Here is a 22,104-nt window from a genome sequence, read left to right on the forward strand (position 1 = left end):
ATTCAGCTTTAATGTGTAACAGCAAGTCATAGATACATGCACTGTGCTGTATATGCCATATACAATATGTATTTAGCGAGTCTAAATTTTCGCAAATTAGGACTTTGCGACATTTTCGCGAGTGGTTAAATTCGCGACTATGGATTACCAGTATTGAACTGAGAAATGTATGTGTGTACGTTGCATTCATGTAGGATGAGAGTCATTATTTTCGCGTGTTTTAAATTCGCGAATAGCACCCAACTTGCAAAATTCACAAAAAATAAAAACCTCGCAAAATATTCAGCATATACAGTATAAAGTTCTAATATGAAGAATCAAAAAAACTCTGAATTCTTTTTAGACCTAAGTGATGCTCAAGTCACTTTGTTTAAATACAGTATGTCTACAACAGTGCTCCAAATCATAAGAAGATCAGTGACATTTTACTCCATAACACAGCAACAATGTGACCTCTGCTATGCATTAAACAAACCAATATAAAGTAGCTCCATGATTACATATCAATATTTTGGTACCTTCTGATTGCTCTTTCAGTCAATGGAACTAGCCCAATTGGTAGCAAATTGAATCAAACATGCATCATTGGAAATTCACTCAGAATCCTTGGACCTTAAATATCAAAGAGTAACATTGATTTCAAACTTACAAACAGGTACATGTACATTGAATATTTCAGTCTCCTAAGTTATCCTAATTCAAACTGCAACTCGGATAAAAACTGAAATTTTATACCCCTTTTCCTAAACTGACATTAACCACACATACAATTACATTGTATGTAACTGATATTGAAGGAAGAATCATCATGATCAAGACCCTTTAATCACTGGACCTATCCTACTTTCTATGGAAATGAATATGCAAGGGTATATCCTGTTTTAGGGACCAGTTTTGTGATAACTTACACTATAGTTTCATTGCTTATGATCACACATGTATGCAGTTTCAGTTCACTACATTTACAGTGTATGTGTTAACAAGCTACACGACATATAGTCAATGTTAACGACAACTAGGAAACAGCGGGTACAATCTAGTTGAGTCTATCGACAATACATTTAAACCCTGAGCAAACAAAATCATATGGATAAAAATCCCACAAGAAAAAAGAAAAATAAACACACCTGGAAATAAATCCTAATGAGCGTTGCAAGCAGCATCACTGTATTCCTTTCTAAAAACCTTTCTCCTGTGGTGCATTTACAGTACAATGCATGTCAGAGTGTTCATTATGGCTTACATATATTCAAACATTTTTCTGTGTTATCAAAGTACTCTAATTACTTAAATTACTTCAGGCATACAGTAATGCACATTTACCGGTATTCTTAAATTTGCTAATACACTCAACCTTGCTTTAGTCGACCTTGCATATTGTCGCTGGGGTGACAAGACCTTGTACATTGTATCTGCAATTTGGTGAAAATGACTTTTTTTTGGTTAATGGTAAGATAATCAGTTAAGTGATGTCCTGTCCAAATCCTACATAAAAATGTAGTCTTACCCCAAAAATGAAGCCACTGCGGCATGTCAAAGGCATGTCTATCCCATTGGATACAGTACTTAGGCCGCCATGTTTTTTGGCTCTCCTGAACATTTGACATTTTGTAGACTGATATAAGATGAGGTCTTGTCGCCCCAGCGACGATATGTATGTCAAATAATCGTCTAAGTTGAAGGTCTTTTCAAGTTCTGTTCTCTTCATATTCTATTGATTTTAATCCCTTATATGTCAATTTTTCTTGAAGTTGAAACTATTTCTTCAGCCTAAATTCGATTTTATAGGCAAAGGTTGACTGTATACATTTAAAAATCACAGTATTGTATATTTGGGCCAACTGAATAGATGATCTTAATGATAATGGGGGGGGGGGGAGAAGAAGGAAATTTTTCAAATTCTGGCTGAAATACAAAATGTAGATGTGAATTCATTTCTGCCATTCAAACAATTGTTCACTATTATCAAATCCATATTTTTTTTTTTTTCATGACAGAAGAGTAATAAAGTGTAGAATTCTGCCAAGAATATTTATGCTTAATAAAAATTTGTGCAGTTTTATCTGGGTCATAGCACATAAATATTGCACATAATTATAATGTACATGTACATACAATGTATGTGTCAGAGAAGGGCTTATTGCTGGGATGTACTATTATTTCAGAGTAGAGAAAGGTCCCTGCTGAACAACCTGAGTAATAAAAATGGCATCATCACCATTCAATCTTGGTCTGCAGACTACTAAATGGAGATGAGAATGAAATGGAATGAATGATCGTATTGTGTCCCAGTCCAACTTCAAGTTTTCCACAGCAGCAAGCGATTGTGATGACTTCTGAGGCCATTGGTGGATTCTTTCTGTTCTATCAGAATTCCACCAGCAGATAAGACTGCACATCTACTATACATGTACAAGGAATACAAATTTAAAAAAAAAAAAAAAGAAAACTCTCTGACACAAGGCTATTCCAGTGCTCTACACTACACAATGGCTTGGAAACACTGGCTTCTCTTCTTGACTTTCAATTTAATTAGATAGAATTTAACATGGATCTTGATCAAAGTATCCTGACCTTGTTCAGTCATGAAGAGTTACTCTCACTCGGAGATATGATTACAGTTCTGAGTCGTATTGCACGTAGTAAGACATGAATCTACTTGCACAATATTGGAGTTGTCTTACATTTCTTTTTTTCTTGCTATTTACTATAATTCCACAACTCACAGGCCACACAATGTACCTCAAGTAGCACTTGATAAATAATAATTCTCACAGAAAGATAAAAGTGAGTATACACAGTCTCTTCTCAGAGCACAGGAATTTTGAAGTAGTTGTGCGACACCATTTTATAAATGCCTGCTTGCCTACTTACAGCATTCTCATAAACACAGAGGCAAGAATGAATTCTGCGACAAACTCTGTAGTTCTATTTGGAATTCCATTACTAGAAATGAAATAAGTTATGTGAACTGGAATGTCACTAGAAAATGAAAGCTCTTTGCATGAAAGAGGGCCCAGATCAAGATGGAGGTTGGAGCTGGTTGAGGACACCATCCAATTCAAGAACAGACTTGATGGTGTAGTCCGGCTTGACAAAATCTTGGCTGGGTTGCTTCCCATGAGGGTTGATCCACACCGTAGCCAGCATCTTAGCATTGGCCCCACCCTGAATGTCAGTATCTTGGCTATCACCAACCATGACGCACTGCGCGGATTCCACCCCGAGGAGCTTACAAGATGTCTTGAAGATGGAAGGGTACGGTTTTGCCTCAGCGTGGTCCCCGCTAATGACAATCTCATCGAAGTAGTCTTCCGCTCCTATTTGGGCAATCTTTTCTCTCTGTACCTGGCTATCACCATTGGTGAGAAGGGCTAGCTTGTACTTGAGCCTGAGACTTTTGAGCAACAGCTTCACCTCCTCATCAAAGTACAGTCCCTCCAGTCTCAGCTTCTTCCATAGCTGGTAAACCCTGGAGGCAAATTCTTCGTTCTGATTAGAGTTGAGGGCCTTCTTCCACAGACCGGTTCTCCATTCGTCTATCGGCACTTTGTTGTCGGGATCTTTTTCAGCTGCAAGAAGCAACTTGCGGAATGTTGCAACTATTTCCTCCGCATTGCTGCTTGGAATCTCCTTCTTTATGAACCGAGTCACCTGTACGAAGGACAACCACAAACAATTGTAAAATAAGCGCACTTGCAATACAGAATGCATTAGGTCTTTGCATACCACGATATCTATATATCGGATTGTGTGTTTTAAAGGGTGTGTACAGTTCTGGTCGAGGTGAAGATTTAGCTTTTAACGTTTTGTGAGATATTCAGAAACCACTCTATGAGATGTCAAAGAGCATGCGGTTCTAAGGGGTATCAAAAGTTTATTCGATGAAAATCGGTTTTGAAATGGCTGAGATATCCAAAAACAAAGTGAAACAAAGAGAAACTAATAAAGTTGGGGCATGTCGCCTTTTATTATTATCACTTTTTTGAATATCTCAGCCATTTGAAAACCAATTTTCATCAAATAAACGTTGAATCCTTCTTGAAATTACATGCTCTTTCATATTTCATAAGAGGCTTTTCATTATCTCACTTAGGAATGTTCAAAACATGAATCCCTACCTCAACCAGTACTGTACAGTCCCTTTAACATTAATGTTGAACTAAAAGGAAGATTTACACATTTCCATACAAGTTTCATATTTGCCAGTGAGATGGTATCTTGAACAAATGGGTACTGACCATAAATGTTGAACAAAATACTTACCTGACATAGTAACACGTCAATGAATAGTGGTATGAATTTCTTTTCCATTTTAAAGGGATGGTATAGTTTTGGTTGAGACGGGGCTGCAGCCAACTTTAATTTTTTTTAGATAATTAGAAACCACTTATGAAATATCAAGGAGCTTACAATCAATTCCAACAGGAATTCAAAGTTAATTTGATCAAAATCTGTTTTGAAATGACTGAGATATCCAATTTAAACAAGAGGTTCCACTTGAACCAGAACCACTTTGTTTTACTTTGTTTTTCATTTTTTATATCTCAACTATTTAAAAACTGGTTTTCATCAAATCAACTTTGAATTCCTTGAAGAATTGTCACTCTTAATATGTCAGAAGTTGTAATATCTATCACACAAAAAGTTAAATTCTGAATTCCCCATCTCATCTAAAGACTATACCATCCCTTTTTATCACATCAACTGATACCAAGACAATAATGGGTCCATTAGCAATTTTGTCACATATCTAATATTAATAGAAGCCTAAATGTACTACTATAGTACTAAGATGAGTTCATTTTATTATGTATAAGCAACTAGAACTCTACTAGATTTTTCAAGACCAAATCTACACAAAAACAAACACAAACAAAACATCCAACAAATGTTCTTTTTTGGACAGCCACCCAACCTGCCTCTTGCTTGCCAAATGTGTTTGCATGTATTGTACGTATTGAAGTCTAACGTTACAACTTTAAGGCCAGGTTAGGGCAGTGTACTGGGTCTAGAGGAGTATAATTGGGTGGATGTCCCATATTCAAACAAGGAATTCTTCCCAGAGCAGGGCCGGCGGAACGTTTTCAAAAGTGTGGGGGCCCACTTCCAGGTTTCATGAGCTACATGTAACAAGCAAAAAAAAAAAAAAAAAAAGGGGGGGGGGGGGGGGGATCCTCAGCTAATCTCTCCCCTTCCATTTCCGGGTTTCTTCAGCTGACAAGCAAAAAAAAAAGAAAAAGGTCCTCAGCTCGGATCTCTCCCCCTTCCATTTCCGGGCTTTTTCAGCTGACAAGCAAAAAAATAGAAGAAGAAAAAAAAAGGTCTCCAGTGGAAAAACATAACCTTACCGCGCTCACACTTCAAGATCTCTATCTATTTCTATTCAGTGCCACTTACGTACTTCCGGGTTAAAAAAGTGTGGGGGCCCAAAAACAAGTGATGACACCTTTATGTATTCCTTTGGTAATGGTGCACAAAAAGTGTGGGGGCCCGAGCCCCCACGGCACCCACGGTTCCGCGGGCCATGCAGAATACAACCACCCCTCATCAGGGCAGAAGTACGCGTAGCCTGACCAGACCGCTGTGCACAGCACAGCAGTCTGACATGTACTAGTGTTTAAACGTACGTAAACGACTGTCGCTTTTGACGGCAAGACCACAAAAATGTCTTTTATTTTGTTTGATTTTAACAGTAATACCATCCACCTATATCGTATGTTGCTGATGGTTGAGTTGAATTTGGTGTTTTGTTGGTATCCAAACCTTATTGTTGAATTTTTCGGAGTAGATTGTGCGATGATTCACAAAATAAACGAACAGCCACGAACGCTCAACCCGAGGTACCGTGTTAGCATTTTACGTACGCCCGTGCGTTTCGTGTGTTATGTAAAGCTTGTCGTCTTCTACCATGTATTTCCGCGCGTGCTGCTCTCATGATATGACGTCACTCCGACTACCTACGTTGTAGCATAGGAGAGTGATTGCCATTCAATAACACGCAGAAGATGAGGAGTGAAGCAATACGGACGCTCACAGACCTGATTTTAAGGACGGATTTCGGTAGGTTTTTGACGTAATTAAAAAAAAATATGCATAGGACCTACCGATTATTGGATGATTATCATACTGTAGATTACGGGGATTCCTTATATTTTAGTTTTCCACGATTAAAAAAGATATTCATGAAGGAGTCGCACAACCACCACTGAAAAATGACAACGTCTGCGAAGGAGTAGACGTGCAGCCGCTGTCGCGAAGCGACAGCGGCTGCGTGTAGTTAAAGTACGCGTAGCTCTTCACTGATAGCAATACTTTTAACTTTATTTGGTGCAATCACCCCTCTCCTCGCCGGGACCTAGGAGTAAGCCCATCCCCCCCCCCACCCCCCTCCCCAAACATCATCCGCTAGACATACATCAACATGTAACGTTAGACACTAGAAAATTTCTATCATGTAAATCTCGCCTGCAGCCATAAATCGCAATTATTGCTCCAGATGTCTACAATTTTTAAAACGCACATGATGATGATGATGATCCACAGCATTTGTACGGCGCCATTTTAATATCTGTTATACTATAGAAACATTCAAAGGCACAGACTCCTCCAAGACAGTTAATAGCAATTGAATGTGCGGTGAAAAATGTGAGTTTTGAGTGAGGCTTTGAAGTGATCCAGTTTGTCAATTCACGGAGGAAAGATGTGAGGGAGTTCCATAGGCGAGGAGCAATAGAGGAAAATGCCCGGTCTCCATATCCCTTGAGATGTGTGATGGGCACCTGGAGAGTAAGGCCAGATGAACGAAGGCCAGGGCGAGGCTGCCGTCGCTCGATTAGGGAAGACAGGTATCCTGGGGCCAGACCATGAACACGATGAATGGCCTTAAAATGAGGCAGTAGAATCTAAATAAAGTGTCTGAGGATTCATACCGCTGTAGGTAGGGCCTACCTTGGCTTTGTGGTAGGGATCTAGTCCTGGTTTTCTTGGAAGAATCACATCTTTTGAACGCCTAAACGCTAGCAAAAGTTACGTGGATGAGACAGGCATTCAAAAGATGTGATTCTTCCAAGAAAACCATAGATCCCTACCACAAAATTACAGCGGTATGAATCCTCATCATGAAAACATCCTCCATACATTGTAAGTTAAGGTTAGGCGCCTATAATATACGCAAGGACAGGGTGTCTAGCATGCAGCGCGTGTGGCACCGGCAACTCACCTGAACAAAAGCGTTAGCATCTGACTGCTTTGTCCATATCAATGTGTTGTCCAAGTCAAATATAACTGCAGCAATCCTCATTTTGATCGTTTGGAAGTGTTTACTGCGGCTGCTATGTGTCTCTGTCGTTTGAAAAACAGGCTTGCTCCCTATGTTCGATCGTGAATTTAACGGTAGGAGTAAGAGGACTAGCCCGAGTATCGCGAACTAAGTTGACGCGAGCGGCTAACTGGATGTTACGGTAGCGCGCGGTACGTGTAGTTGTAAGCAAAGGCTAGCTAGGCTCCGGCGGCGTTTATCACACGTACACTGTACTGTACACGCGAATCACCGGCGAATAACAAGCTTTATTTACGATTCTTCGTCGATACGGCGGACGGTGCGATCGGTTCTTCTTTGGTGCCATACTACAGCACTGCTTCAAGCCAAGGGAGATGGCGGGCGACGCCATAACACTGTGGATAAATATACAGGGACTCTACATTTTTGTTTGTATCAAAATTATAATAAAGTCAGTAAATAGAGTCAAAATGAATTGATTACCATTATTTAAAACGAAAAAAAGAAGTTTTAATAGATAGGATCCAATCATTACTTCCTTCAGTAGACAGAGTTGAAATCTAATAACCTACTTAAAAATGGTTCCTTCCAGATACCGGAAGTCGCAACATTTTCTCGCGAGAATGGCGCGCTGTATAAATTTCATAATGCGTTGTGTGCGTACCACTGATTTCAACGTTACAAACTTGTCCGAGCATGCACAATGCAAGCGCAATAGCTACCTAGTGTACATGTATGTACACCCACGTAAAGAATTAGATCTATGCAAGTTGGCATCCTGAGGTGGGTTCCTTAAATTCTGTTTTGTGAAGGCTGATGCAGCTTGAAGATTTTTCCTTCGTAATTCGTCAGTGGGTCTGAATTCTTTTGGAAGCCAACTCGAAAGTCTGGAGCCGAGGATCGTCTGGAATTTCATTTGATCAGTGTTGATGTAACACGTTTAGACTCAAGAATCTGGTCAGTACTAAAATACAACATAGTTTAGCCATAGCCTATAGGTCAGTGACACACTGACATTACATCAGTCAGCAGTGCAGTATTATCCAACACAGTTATTAATCACCTAATGTTAACGTTAGAGCGGCCTGTAAATAACGTGAATTTACTGTAGGGTGTAGCTAAAAAGCCAGGACATAAACCACAAGGGCAAAGTAGAATTTATAGTAATTTTACTATTAATTATTTCATTCTGAATGACATACCCCTGCCGGCCTTGCATATGGCATTATCGTGATATAGTCCCCACCTCAGTCCGGGAAACCCGCTCATGAGGACCGCTCCCGCGTACGAGGACTGCCCCCACGCCTCATATTGAGGCCCCCTATTCACTTCTTATTCATCACATCTCACATCTGATGTATAATTTACTATAAATTGTCGCAACTTTGCACGATGATTTTTTGTTACACACGACACACATGTCCACTATCCATGATGAACACGCTGGCGCCGTGTTTTGATGGGCGCTCTGCATCGGTTGATTAAAACTCGATTTTTGAAAAAAAAAACAGACAGGATTTTTTCTTGTTTTCATCATGGATAGTGGACATGTGTGTGTAACAAAAAATCACCGTGCAAAGTTGCGACAATTTATACGTCAGATGTGAGATGAATAGAAGTGAATAGGGGGCCTCATGAGGCGTTCCCCCCCGGGCCTCATGAGGCGTGGGGGCGGTCCTCATGAGGCGGGGCAGTCCTCGTACGCGGGAGCGGTCCTCATGAGCGGGTTTCCCGGACTGACCTAGATCCCCACCACAGTGCGCGTGCACCCGTGCGTTTAGGGCTAGGGTATAGGGTTAGGTTAGCCCCGGAGACCCGCCGCTCTGCGGCGGGGTCCTGGCGGCTACCCCGCAGTTTCGTTCAAGTGAGAATCACGATCAACTCCCTATTGCCACATATACGGCAACTTCACAAATAAACCATGGCTAAATGTCCATCATAAACACAGTGACAATATAAAATGAAATATACACTACCCCATTGCCTTGGTCCTTCTCACCAATTTATCTGGAAACTGCATAATTTTCCACATTTCTTAGGAGTAGGCGGTCTGCCCTAGTGGAGAGCTTTGCTGCTATTTTGAACGTGTATATCCATCAGTACGCATCTACGCATGCGTAAACAATGACGTCAACGTTACGGACGCGAAAGGATATGAATAATGCATCATCGCACGGTGAATATGCATCATGTAGTGAGTAATACAGCTGTCAATGCACTGCACTGAATGCATTGTGTGCGCATGTGCAAGTGATTGTGAGTTTTAGTGAGCATCGGTGAGCTGAAGATATTTGCCTTATAAGACAGCATTTTCTGCATCATAAGCAATGAAATGCATCAAACAGTCGCCGATGTGAATCATTTAGGTTTAGTCGACCCATGTAAGTATTCCCAGTAGTTTTTGTTGAAAAATTGAGGAAATACAGCGCCAGAACGGCACCCGTTTGGTACAACATTAAAATATCGATGCCAAAACGGCGCAGCCCCAACACTGTACGTTGTACGTTGGGGCTGCTGGTCGCAGTTAGGGTTAGGTAGGGTTTTATTTAGTACGGACACGCAGCGGTGGGGATTATATCACGATTTGATATGCCATCAATATCATGCTTATTGAAATGGCTGAGATATCCAAACAAAAGTAAAAACAAAGCGATCCCAGTAACGGTTAAAATGTGGGACCTACATCCTAGAATGTCTAATGCTACCTTTCTTTAGGATCGCTTTCAGGGGCGGATCCAGGAATTCCGTAAAAGGGGAGGCGCCTTTACAAAATTAAGGGCGCGCGTTCCCCATTTTTTCTTTTTTAATTTTTATCTCTTTTGTGTTATAAACAAAAAAATAAAAGAGGTGGCGCACCCCCGGTGCACCCTCTCCCCCTGTATCTGCCCCTGGCTTTGTTTTTACACCCTCAGGTTTGGGTGGGGCATCCATCACCTTATGTATTTGAATTCAGTGCATATTTTTGTGTAATGTATTAAATATCTATTTGATAGTGTTTGTCAAACTGGAATACTGGTTGGCCTCAAGTTTGCCTTTTCCTCCCCTGGCGCTGGCAACCAGTGGTATGAACCTAGAATCACCACAATCTTTCTAGATGTAATAATCTTTAATATGATTTTCTGTTTGTATTTTATGTCTGTTTACGTTGAAATGCCAAATAAATAGATAAATAAATAATAATAATAGGCCTAATTAGACAACTGATAATATAGATCTCAAGAATAATAATGATAATAAGTAATAATAGTGTTACTTTATTTTTTGATATTTATCTCACAAAAGTGTAAACTGTTTTTCATCAAGTAAACTTTGAATTCTTCTTATTAGAGTTGTACAAAGTGTAATTGTATGCACTGTAGCATTTGGTGGTTTCTAATTCTAAAGTAGGCTCTCTCTCGTAAATAGTTAAAAGCTGAATCCTCAGCTAAACCAAATACTATACCATCCCTTTAAAGTCTAAAAATGTTATAAAACCCTGAACAGACAGATTTTCTGTGCTAACGGAGGGCTGACCATACATGTCCCAATGTCAAATAAGAAGCCCACCGTGAAGAGACAGATACCATCTTTTGCGCGGGACGCTGAAACGCTGCTGTGATGTATTGTTGCGCCTCGCGTAACATGATACTGAGAAAGACATCGGCAGCATTTACCTCGTTACTGTGGTAAAAACTGCTTGCCAGACAGATACAGGGATCCGCGAAGTCGATGCCGCGCCGGTAGCGGTCGCTGTTCTTGTATCGTTGTCTGTCTGGTCTGTCTGTCTGTCTGTCTGTATCTGGTCTCTCTCTGTATCGTTGTTGTTGTTATTAGATTTTTGTGGCGTACAATTCGTGTACCGAATATTGATGCCATCTACGTGCGGGTCTCTGTATTTTTTGGCTTTCGTTGTTGTTACCGTACTTTTCATGAGGGGTCCCAGGTCCAGCATCAGTGAAACGTTCCTCTCACTTTATTCTCTTTTGTTCCTGGTTGCATCTTCTGGACAATCTCTCTGTATCTCTCTATGGCACCCCTTATATACTGTTGAGTCGGGGACGGGTTCTAGGGGGTTGAGATGCCCGTATGCCCGTTGAGTTGCCCGTATGCCTTGGGGGTGTGTGTGTCATGCATCGGCGCATGCATATGGGTCATAGCCCGTGCAGCATAATTGCCGGTTTCGCGCCAGGCATATTATGCCGCACGGGCGAACATATAAACATATGTGTTTATATGTTACCTTATACAATCTGTCTATACTGGACTATACATTATAAAATGTTCTGTGCAAAGAAAAGTGTTAAAACCTAAGCTTATATAACTAAAGGCTATGTCTTCTTGACTCTCTGTCAGACCTCCAGCCATTCTGACTTTGGAGGAAAGAATCTGAATTTTGACCATTCCCAGCTCTTGTTCCAATAACAGATTCCTATTTTCTTGATAATTTTACTACACACTGCTATGGTAATTGCTCTCTCTCTTTCCTACTTTTGAGCCAAATCATTCCTATTTTTCAGTCAGAAAGGTTTGGAGGTCTGCTCTATCTTGTGCAGTCATTGTTTTTACTTAGCATTATTATTAAATTGTACCATAAAGACCTATGGTAGTAGACTACTAACAGAATATTTGTCCACTCCTACTTTCTTCTTTGCATAGAACTACTTGAAGCAGTCATGGCCATGCAGGCACATAATGAAGAGCAAGACGTCCAGGAAGAGTTTGGACCTCTCCCTATCAATAGACTGGAGGTGAGCAAATCTGGGCCCCACTTCATAAAGATGTTAGGATAGCAACTCTTGCTGGAATGGCAACTTCCCATACCATAGCAACAGCCAATCAGGAAGCTGGATTCTTGTCATTACCATGACAATTGCTATTCCATCAAGAGTTGCTATCATATCAACTTTTTATGAAATGGGGATGTGGCATGCTGCAAATGATTTCAGGAGAATTTGTCCCTCTGAGATGTAAAATTTAGCCATATAGAGACAGTTACAATTGACATTATTATGAAGCTTATGGCTGCTTATCATCATGTGAGTCACCCCCTAGATTACTGTGGCTGTGTTACTCCATTGAGCTTCTTGAGAGCTTCTTGCAGTCAAGAAGATTGCTCATTTTAGGGATACAATGTACTAATGTTCTGACATACAGACAGGTATCTTGTCAATGTCTGTTGAGACAAAGGTAGCCATTATTAGCAAAACCATGTTCATGCAAAATAGTATGTAGAAGTCGTTACAAAATATGAAGTATACATTTCTAATGCTGAGCTGTTAGAATTTGTTGTTGTTGTGTAAAGCTTGTATAAATCATTTTTCCTAGCCTCAATGCGTGTTTAATTTCCAACACTGCAGTTTTCCTGTAAGGAGTTTTTGGTATTCTTTTTGCAAAAGTATAGTGGTCTCATTACTGTCGAACCAAATTAAAAACTAAGCAATTTTGTTCAATATGAAAATATTCTTAAAATATAATTTCATCCTCTTAAATAGGAGTGGTGAAATGATATCTAAGTGATGAGTTCTCGGCCCGTTTCATAAAACTTGTCATCAGTGACAACTGCCACATTTCTATGACAAATTTGCTCTCAGCCAATCAGATGCAAGGATTTCAGTAGCTTGTCACATCTATGACAACTTGTCACTGATGACAAGTTTTATGAAACGGGCCCCTGAATTTCTTTTTCAGCAAAAAGAGAAAAGAAGCAGCTTTGAATGTTCAAAGAGCTGGCTTTTTAGTGGCATGTTTGTTTGGACTCAATTATTTTAAATATTGAATACCAATGATACAGTTGTATCAAACTTTTGCCAGATAGCTGTGAAACTCAAATCTCAAGATTATGCCTAATGTTATGCAGGAGATAGTTATGATCTGAGCATTGCTTTGTGCCTGATTTGTTGATGCAAAGCTTAATAAATGTGTGCATTGAACTTTTCTCCAGAGGAACATTTCCTTCAAGAGATAAATCAATGTTTTCTGTTCCTTTTTCCCAGGGAAGTGGAATCAGCTCCAATGATGTCAAAAAGCTGGAGGAGGCAGGGATGCACACAGTAGAGTGTGTGGCTTATTCCACCAAGAAAGACCTGTGTGCGGTCAAGGGCATCAGTGAGGCTAAAGCTGACAAAATTCTGGTGAGACTTTACTATTCATAGAAATATCCCCAGTAAGGAGAGAATGAGGGTCATTGTTATTTAGGCCACAAAAGAACCCCAAACTGTATAGGAAGTAATGTTTCTGCCTTTTTAAGAAAAGCATTTTATAAGCTGAAGAGCTGTGGATATGCTCTTCTATCTTGTCTAAAAATGTGGATTCTTACCTGCTGCAACCAGTATTTACTTTTGGGTAAGTAAAGTATAACTGTTGGGCTTGGCAGCTTTTGCAGGACTACACACTACATGTTTATGTAAAGTCAAATTATGAGAGGTGGCCATTACCACAGGAAAAATGTGAAAATAATGATGAGCACAATAATTTTGCTATTTTGATTTTCTCTGATTCTTTGCTTCAATGTATGCAAATGAACTTATCCATTTATTTTTGTGATCCACCCATCAAATTGAATATTTGAGGAAAACAGCAGCACCAACCCAAGGTTGGGTTATCATCTCTAAAAATCAGTTCATAGATATATGCACACCTCATATTTTTCTTTTGAAAGATGTATTCCTTTCAGGCAAATCCTTTGGTGTGTAGATGTACTCTTTCCAAAATGAAGCATACCATGATATTTGCTATGCGACTAATTCTATACGTACTAAACATTTTTTTTGCATTTAGTCGCTTTTATCATGCCTTGCTGGTGTATCATCATGTGTGTTAAAATGGTATGTATGATCTTATAGTCATATCTTAACATCTACTAGGGGTGCCATAGACGCACACTACATTCTCCTTCTTGAATGCAAATTTGAATGCCACTTTTTGGGTTAGAATTTTATGTAAAGTTAGTTTGCCTTCAAATTGATCCACAGACAGAGGCACAGAAGCTGGTACCCATGGGATTTACAACAGCCACCCAGTTCCACCAGCAGAGATCAGAAATCATCCAAGTCACCACAGGTTCCAAAGAGTTGGATAAACTCTTACAAGGTAGTCTATGTCATTAAAATGGATTTGAAAGCAAATAGGCAAACAGCTGGCTAATTTATAAACACATACTTTGATGGAACATGGGTACTTACAGTTACAATGCCTGATACAATTTTAGAAACCTTGATGCTGAGGAAGACACCACTTCATTCCAACATGCATTGACCAGTGACCCCTTCCTGTACTTCCAAGTTTAGACAATGTAGTGCATTGTTTCTTCCCTTGCCTGACAGTTTTCTTTTGTTTGTATGTTTGTTTGTTTGTTTGTTTGTTTGTTTGTTTGCTTGTTTGGGGGATGGGGTTGTCTTCACTTTTCTATCTTGTTGTTTGCTTTCATTTACGTACTTAGATCTCTGTATGAAATGCACTTTACTTTTGCCATTAAAATGTTTAGTATGTAAATCAAACAGGGTAAAGTCAAAGTGTCACCATGTATAGTCATTCTTTATCTATGGCAATCTTCCATGAAAGACAGGAACAGTAATTGAGCAACCACAATGATATCAGCACTCCTCAGGTTGTACCATGTTGCACATAAATAACACTAAGTGGGACTTCACAAAAATACTGGCATAGATATACAAACATACTTCCTTAAATCACTACACATGACACTCCACATGATCTAGCCAAAAGGCCGAGAAGCGACAAATGAGAATATTATGAAATGTACCTAACTCCAAATCTTTGTATAGTTTGTAAGATATGATGTTTGAATGGGATGTACAAATCATGTGGGACATCACTGACTGTATTTGTATTTTCTCAAGTTATTATGGTCTGTCTCTATCTCTGCTAGGTGGTATCGAGACTGGTTCGATCACGGAAATATTTGGAGAGTTCCGTACTGGCAAGACACAACTTTGTCACACTATGGCGGTTACATGCCAGGTGAGTTGTGTGAGGCTGAAGAAGAAGGTTGGAGGTGTCATCATGTGTATGTGGTCCATGAAAGGACTTATGGTTTGCTGAAAGAAGATAGAAAGAAAGAGGAGAGTATAAGGCAGGCAAACTTGATTGACCATCAAATCTAACAGCCACTTGGAGTGAAAAGAATCAGTGTGAATATGATCTGCACTCTAGCATTTAGATGACATGAATTGTTGGATTTGTGTGAGGAATCATTTGTTCAAGCGACTCTTATGTTTATATTACTAGTAATCATACACAAAGTTGTTCAGGAATTTTATGTCTCTACTTTTGTCAGTAACTCACCTGCCATCATCTGGTCCTCCATCTCCTTTTTCTGCAAATATCTCAACGATTTCATTCATAAATTTACAGGAAAGAGGCAAATGTACAGGGTAAAATACCTGAATGCAACTCCAAGAAAACTATGTGTTTGTAAGATAGAGAGAAGAGATAGCAGTAAACCTTTTCTGTGCCTTGTGTGTTTATTTCAGTTGCCCATCGATATGGGAGGGGGAGAAGGCAAGTGTCTGTACATCGACACAGAAGGAACATTCCGCCCAGAGAGACTGATCGCTGTGGCAGAAAGGTGAGCAATAATCTGTTCAGTTTATGATAGAACATCTTTATTTATTTTTAAAAGATGCCGCAATCATGAATTTGTCTGTAAAGAGGCTATTCAATTCTATTTTCTGTATCAGAATGTCCATGTTTCTGACAAATTGTTACTTTGATGATTTAACTTGTTTCATACAGATGTGTAAGGATGTTTACAGTAATCAGTCAAAAGTGCAGTTACATATTATGCAAGTTATTGTGTGAGGTGAATTGCCCCCTCCCCCCCCCAAAAAAAAAATAGAGAAAAGAAATAACTTTTTTTTTTCCTCCGTAGTATGACTGGATTACTAAATACTAATGAAACACTTGTCAAGTTTAGCTACTTGCCCGAGCACATAAAGGATTAATAAAGCTGTGAAATGACTGTCAAACCTTCTGCAATTCATGTAGGTACAACCTGTCGGGCAGTGATGTTCTCGATAACGTCGCCTACGCCAGAGCACACAACTCTGACCACCAGTCACAGCTTCTTCTCCAGGCATCAGCCATGATGGCCGAATCAAGGTAATCTTAGCCCATGTACACACATCTGTGAATTCTATTCTTAAAAGAGCAGTGAAAGACAGTTGATTGTAGCCGCACAAGAATTTAGACTTTCATTTTTTAAATTGAGATATGGCTTATAACACCAACAAGCTTCACTGAAAACTTACACTGTATTTGCCATATTGAGTTTTGTTTTGTTTTGTTTTTGGAGGGGGATGAGTTACTGAGAGACAAAACTAAAGTACTCTACTCCAGAAAACATGAACCCTGTTTGGTGGCTGTGGTTTACATATATCATGCAATCTTTTAACATTTTGATTAATCAAAATGCAAATCTAAACACTCACAAATTAATATCTAACAGAGCAAATGCTGAAACATGTTGATGCCTGAATTTCTTACAGAGACAGGGAATGTGTGAACAATTTTAGCGGCTTTGTCATGTCTGGCAACACTTGCTGCAGAATCAGTCAGCATTATATTAGTGTAAACTGACTCTTTCCTAGCAATTCGTATCACGTATTATGAAGTCTTTTGTGTATTCTTTCCTGTTAGGTATGCCCTATTGATTGTAGACAGTGCCACCGCCCTGTATCGCACAGACTACTCTGGGAGGGGTGAGCTGGCATCCCGACAGATGCACATGGGGAGGTTTCTCCGCACCCTACTCAGACTGGCAGATGAGGTATGACAAAAGTAGCTGAAGCATTGTCATGTTATTCTTTTTTTACAAAACAAAATTGCCTTTAGATGTATGTATTTTTTAAAATATAAATATTTACATATGTGACCGTGCACCTCAAAACGAACATAAAGTCGCACACACTGATTTTGCTTGAGGACTGAAAACAAGTGAAATGGGTCATTCTAGCCGAACTTGACTTTTTCATATTTTCTGAAAGAGCAGGTCTTCGTTTACATTATGCTAAAATTTGGTATCATAAAACGGGCAGGAAAGTGTGTGTTTTAGCAGTTTATCTCAAACATTTTTGATAGAATACTGTGATAAGGTGTGTCTTCAGAATCCCTTTTTCATTTCTGAAAAACCTTGTCCACACTCTTCACTTTCAACTCTAATAACTTTTGCAAGGATAGTGCTACTGCTTTGAAAGTTGGCATTAATTATGGACAGAATGTGTTAATGAGACATGCTTAATTTCAATTTAATCTGATAATCCCTTCCTTGTTGTTACTCCAGTGGTTTACTTTCTGTTTTTTGTCCCATTCATCGCACAGCCCGCACGGTTTGGTAAAGATTAAGCGCTTGAATAGACACTGTACTTCAGAGCCTCTTTTCTCAGTTCACACTTTTTCTGAGGTTGTGCTTTCTTTCCAATATTTAGATAGGTTAGGAGAGTCCATTTGATTTGAGTTATACATCATTTTAAAGCTTAAAGTCTGCTCTTTCAGAATATGGTCTTAACTAAAAATTCATGTCTGGCGACTTTTTGTTTGTTTTGAGGTGCACTGTCACATATTCTTGACCCCTTAGAAAAATATTCCTGCATTCGGCCATGATTATGTATCTGTTAGCATGTGTGTGTGTGTGTGTGTTTTTATGCCTCCGCCAACGAAGTGGCCGGAGGCATTATGTTTGCGGGTCGTCCGTCCGTCCCTCCATCCGTCCGTCCGTACGTCCGTCTGTACGTCCGTCCGTACGTCCATACGTCTGTCCGTACGTACATCCGTCCCGTTTTGTTTTTGTCGATATCTCAAGAACCGTGTGGTGGTTTTACATCAAACTTGGTAAGAGGGTATATCCTGGGGGGATAGTACTTTGTTTGGATTCTAGGGTCACGGGGTCAAAGGTCAAAGGTCACAGGTTATTTTGTGAAAAAAAGGTTGAAAATTCATGTTTTTCTCCATATCTCGCAAATGGTTCAAGGTATCTTCATGGAACTTAGTATATATGCTTGTTCCAATGGGCAGTGATTATCTAGAGAAGTTGGGGGTCATGGTTCAAAGGTCAGGGGGTCAAAGGTCAAGGTCAACTCCTCAAAATATCACTACTTTCCTTATATTTATGCAATGCCTGAAGGTTTTTGGTTTTTTTTAACTTGATGTGTGCATGTATTACCCGATATATATTCTGTGGGAAATTTCTTGCCAAAAGGTCAAAGGTCAAGTGAAAGTGTTGAATTGCACTTTTTCCTCCATATCTCAAAAGTAACTCAAGGTATCATCATGAAACTTACATATTTATGCATGTTCAACCTAACAGTGATTCTCTTTGGAACTGTGAGGTCAAAGGTCAAAGGCCAGGTTTAGATAATGCTATTTTCCCATTTGATACTGAAATTATACTTTTTCACAATACCTTGAAAATTACTCAATGCCTAAACTTATAAAAGGGTCAAAAGTCAAGTAAAAATCATCAGTTCCCCAAATACCTGCACTCTGACATTTTAATCATTCATCCAATTGAACGTAGTTCTAGAAAAGTGAACATTCAGCACATTTGTGGCAAACCTGTCATTTTAATATTTTGCCAATTGTATGAAACTGTCATCACACATTGTCAAGACATTGTACTATAGACCTATTAGGAGAACCGTGCGTTATGGCGGAGGCATATCAGTCGCCGTAGCGATATATCTAGTTCTGTATGTCTTTCTATCAGTCTGTTTGTCTACTCCTAATTTTGTTCTCCTTCTTTCATTTTTTTTAATTCACTAAAGATGATCATTTACGAAGATAATGGCAATCCACTTTGGTTGATGGAAGTTATGTGTGTTTGATATTGTCTAGTATGTAAATATGTTCAGTATTTCCATAGCACAGAAGTGATTTCAAAAATTAAAACAAATTCAGTTTTACTTCTCATTCATTACTTTGAAGAATATTTGTTGTTGCACTTGATAATGACACATTTTGTCTGTTAGTGCAATACTCTTGTTTTCTATCTCTCTCTCTCTTTGGTAAGTTAATGCTGCAATTTATTTTATAAATATCTTATTTCTCCTCATCTGTGTAGTTGTAATCAGAAGGTTATAGCAAATGAGTGAATGTTTTACGTGTGGTTTGTGCCCCTTGCTTCATCTTATCTATTGTGTAGTTTGGCGTTGCCGTGGTGATCACCAACCAGGTTGTGGCTCAGGTGGATGGTGCAGCCATGTTCACAGCGGACCCCAAGAAACCCATCGGAGGACACATCATGGCCCATGCCTCTACCACAAGGTGAGTCATGATTAACAGACCTTTTGAGATGATGTAGTCCAGAAACAGTTGCAGGGGCATCTGTGAATCCTCCATCTCTCTCTCCTCCACCCTCCTCCTTCAGCCTCCTCCTCCTCCTCCTCCCCTTCTTCCTCCTCCACCCTCCTCATCCTCCTCATCCTCCTCCTCCCCCTCCCCCTCCCCCTCCTCTTCTTCCTCCACCCCTCCTCCTCCACCCTTCCCCTCCTTCTCCTCCTCCTCCTCCCCTTCTTCCTCCTCCACCCTCCTCCCCCTCCCCCTCCTCCTCCCCCTCCTCCTCCCCCTCCTCCTCCTCCTTCTCCTCCCCCTCCTCTTCTTCCTCTCCCTCCTCCACCCCTCCTCCTCCTCCTCCTCCACCCTCATCCTCCCCCTCCTCCTCCTCCACCTCCACCCTCCTCCTCCCCCTCCCCCTCCCCCTCCCCCTCCCCCTCCCCCTCCTCCTCCTCCTCCTCCCCCTCCTCTTCCTCCTTCCCCTCCTCCACCCTTGTTCCTCCTCCACACCTCCTCCTCCTCCTGCTCCTCCTCCTCTTCCTCCTTCTTACCACTGGATGAAATTCTTGTCTCATGGTCTTCCAAAGGAGTAGAACTTTCATGTCACAGCAAAGAGTGTGTAACAGATTCAATCAATTTTTTGATTCAGCAACATAAAGAGGAACAATACATAGTTTTTTATTTTGTGCAGTTCTTTTATGCAGATGTTTATGTCTTCACTATCTGTCTTATGGCTCTCAATGCTAAAGCTCTTTTTGTTGTCCCCGCCGAACGAGTTCGAGCAGGGGACTATGAAACGGGCTCCGTACGTGTGTGTGTCTGTGCGTCCGTCCGTCCGTGCGTCCGTCCGTGTGTGCGTCCGTGTGTGATCAAAATGTTCAATTTGCTACTTCTCTGTCATTTATGAGCCAATTTCGATTCTGTTTGCTTTATATGATAGCACTACATGGGAGCTTTAAAACTTCTACACAGAATTTTGGCCTTTGACTTCTTTGACCTTTGACCTTGATTTTTGACCTATATTGTACATTTTGCTACAAAATGCTACTCCTTCGCCATTTCTATCTGATTTCGATTCCGTTTGCTTTATGTGATAGCACTAGGTGAGGGCTTCAAAACTTCTACACAGAATTTTGACCTTTGTCTTTGACCTTTGACCATGATTTTTGACCTATATTGTACATTGGCTACAAAATGCTACTCCTTCGCCATTTCTAACCCAATTTCGATTCCATTTGCTTTATGTGATGGCACTAGGTGAGGGCTTCAATACTTCTACACAGAATTTTGACCTTTGACTTCTTTGACCTTTGACCTTGATTTTTTACCTATATTGCACATTTTGTTACAAAATGCTACTTCCGGCGGGGACATATATTACGCACCGCGTAATTTCTACTTTTCCTTGTTGTGTTTGCATTTAGGATTGGTGCATTAAGTGCATTATTAGATAATAATAATAAATAACATTTATACTGCGCTTAATACTGATGCTTCTAAGCACATTAATAAGGGAAAAATATTAAATTAAGATACAGCATTATGTACATATGATATCACAACAAAAATTAGGATTGAGTAGATAGATAAGTTAAAAGGAAAAACAGTGTAAAATCAGTTTAGTGTAAGTTTCTGAAAATTTTTAATTTGTGTCATATTCAGAATAGTTATACATTTCCTGAGGATTTATCCACATGATTTTCTCATTATCTATGGGCAGAGCCTAAAAATGGGAAGTGAATTTCACTTCTGAAATAAACCTTTGATGCTTATCTGGATTCAAGAATACATACACTACATGATAGGGAATACATATTTCCTGTTTAAAGCACACTGCAGACATAAGGTTCAATATTTTCCTTGAAATTGATGGTCAATGACAAAGTTGAAGTATCTTTCTTCTGTGTGCCCAAAATTAATATATTTGCCCCATTTTAATCAGCTGTCTTCTGTGCTGAATGACTTAGTTTGTAAAATTGAACGCTTTGCCTCTTTCTCTTACTCTCTTTTGACATGAAGATTGTATCTGCGAAAGGGTCGTGGTGAGACCAGGATATGTAAGATCTACGATTCGCCGTGTCTTCCCGAAGCGGAGGCCATGTTTGCTATCAACGCAGATGGCATTGGAGACGCCAAAGACTGAAGATCAGAAGAAACGTCATATCCATGCCGTTCAATTTTATTTCCTCCAAGCCGCAGCTTTAATGCTATCATCTGCTACCAATAAGACTCTTATACAGTGGCCGTCATCCAATCTGTGCTCAAGAACCATTCAAATGAAAGGTAGCATTGCCACTAGCATTTAAATCATTTGGTAGGATTTCAGTAATGCCCACATTTGTTTCCTCCCTAACTGGATTGATTTACATCTTTTGTTGGTAGACTGCTACTTTTAGAAGTAATCAACTTGGAGATAGCTTGCTACTGCCCAAAGACAAAAATGATATCTGAAGAAGTAATCTGCATTATGTTCATCATTAAAGGCTATTCTGATTGCATTGTTTTCACCATGAGCTATTCCACTCACAGCACATAAAAGCAAAAAGTACTTGTGT

General features: G+C 39.8%; 2 protein-coding genes across 2 annotated transcripts; one reads left to right on the forward strand and one right to left on the reverse strand.

The window, feature by feature from the left end:
* Positions 1 to 2,483: 2,483 nt before the first annotated feature.
* Positions 2,484 to 7,338, reverse strand: LOC139723406 (N-acylneuraminate-9-phosphatase-like). The gene is made up of 2 exons (XM_071634651.1): positions 7,223 to 7,338; positions 2,484 to 3,654 (listed from the first exon to the last, which is right to left on the reverse strand). Exons 1-2 carry the CDS (start codon positions 7,301 to 7,303, stop codon positions 3,022 to 3,024), a joined length of 714 nt encoding a protein of 237 aa, XP_071490752.1. The 5' UTR covers positions 7,304 to 7,338; the 3' UTR covers positions 2,484 to 3,021.
* A 774-nt stretch (positions 7,339 to 8,112) lies between these two features.
* Positions 8,113 to 21,878, forward strand: LOC139723407 (DNA repair protein RAD51 homolog A). Its single transcript, XM_071634652.1, has 10 exons — positions 8,113 to 8,239; positions 11,918 to 12,009; positions 13,255 to 13,392; positions 14,233 to 14,350; positions 15,150 to 15,241; positions 15,754 to 15,848; positions 16,268 to 16,381; positions 16,919 to 17,048; positions 19,419 to 19,540; positions 21,569 to 21,878. The coding sequence occupies exons 2-10, from the start codon at positions 11,935 to 11,937 to the stop codon at positions 21,690 to 21,692; spliced, it is 1,008 nt and encodes a 335-aa protein (XP_071490753.1). The 5' UTR covers positions 8,113 to 8,239; positions 11,918 to 11,934; the 3' UTR covers positions 21,693 to 21,878.
* Positions 21,879 to 22,104: the final 226 nt, after the last annotated feature.

The sequence above is a fragment of the Diadema antillarum genome, unplaced genomic scaffold (genome assembly GCF_040938485.1).
Source record: "Diadema antillarum isolate AM-2024a unplaced genomic scaffold, OU_Dant_1.0 scf00000188, whole genome shotgun sequence".
Lineage (NCBI taxonomy): Eukaryota > Metazoa > Echinodermata > Echinoidea > Diadematoida > Diadematidae > Diadema > Diadema antillarum.

Bases quoted from the DNA above. Each gene is read 5' to 3' on its own strand.
- LOC139723406 (XM_071634651.1), bottom strand. From the start codon at position 7,303: ATGAGGATTGCTGCAGTTATATTTGACTTGGACAACACATTGATATGG. The intron at 3,655-7,222 runs GTGAGTTGCCGG...TCCTTCGTACAG, and splicing joins ATGCTAACGCTTTTGTTCAG to GTGACTCGGTTCATAAAGAA.
- LOC139723407 (XM_071634652.1), top strand. From the start codon at position 11,935: ATGGCCATGCAGGCACATAATGAAGAGCAAGACGTCCAGGAAGAGTTT. The intron at 13,393-14,232 runs GTGAGACTTTAC...ATTGATCCACAG, and splicing joins CTAAAGCTGACAAAATTCTG to ACAGAGGCACAGAAGCTGGT. The intron at 14,351-15,149 runs GTAGTCTATGTC...TATCTCTGCTAG, and splicing joins GTTGGATAAACTCTTACAAG to GTGGTATCGAGACTGGTTCG.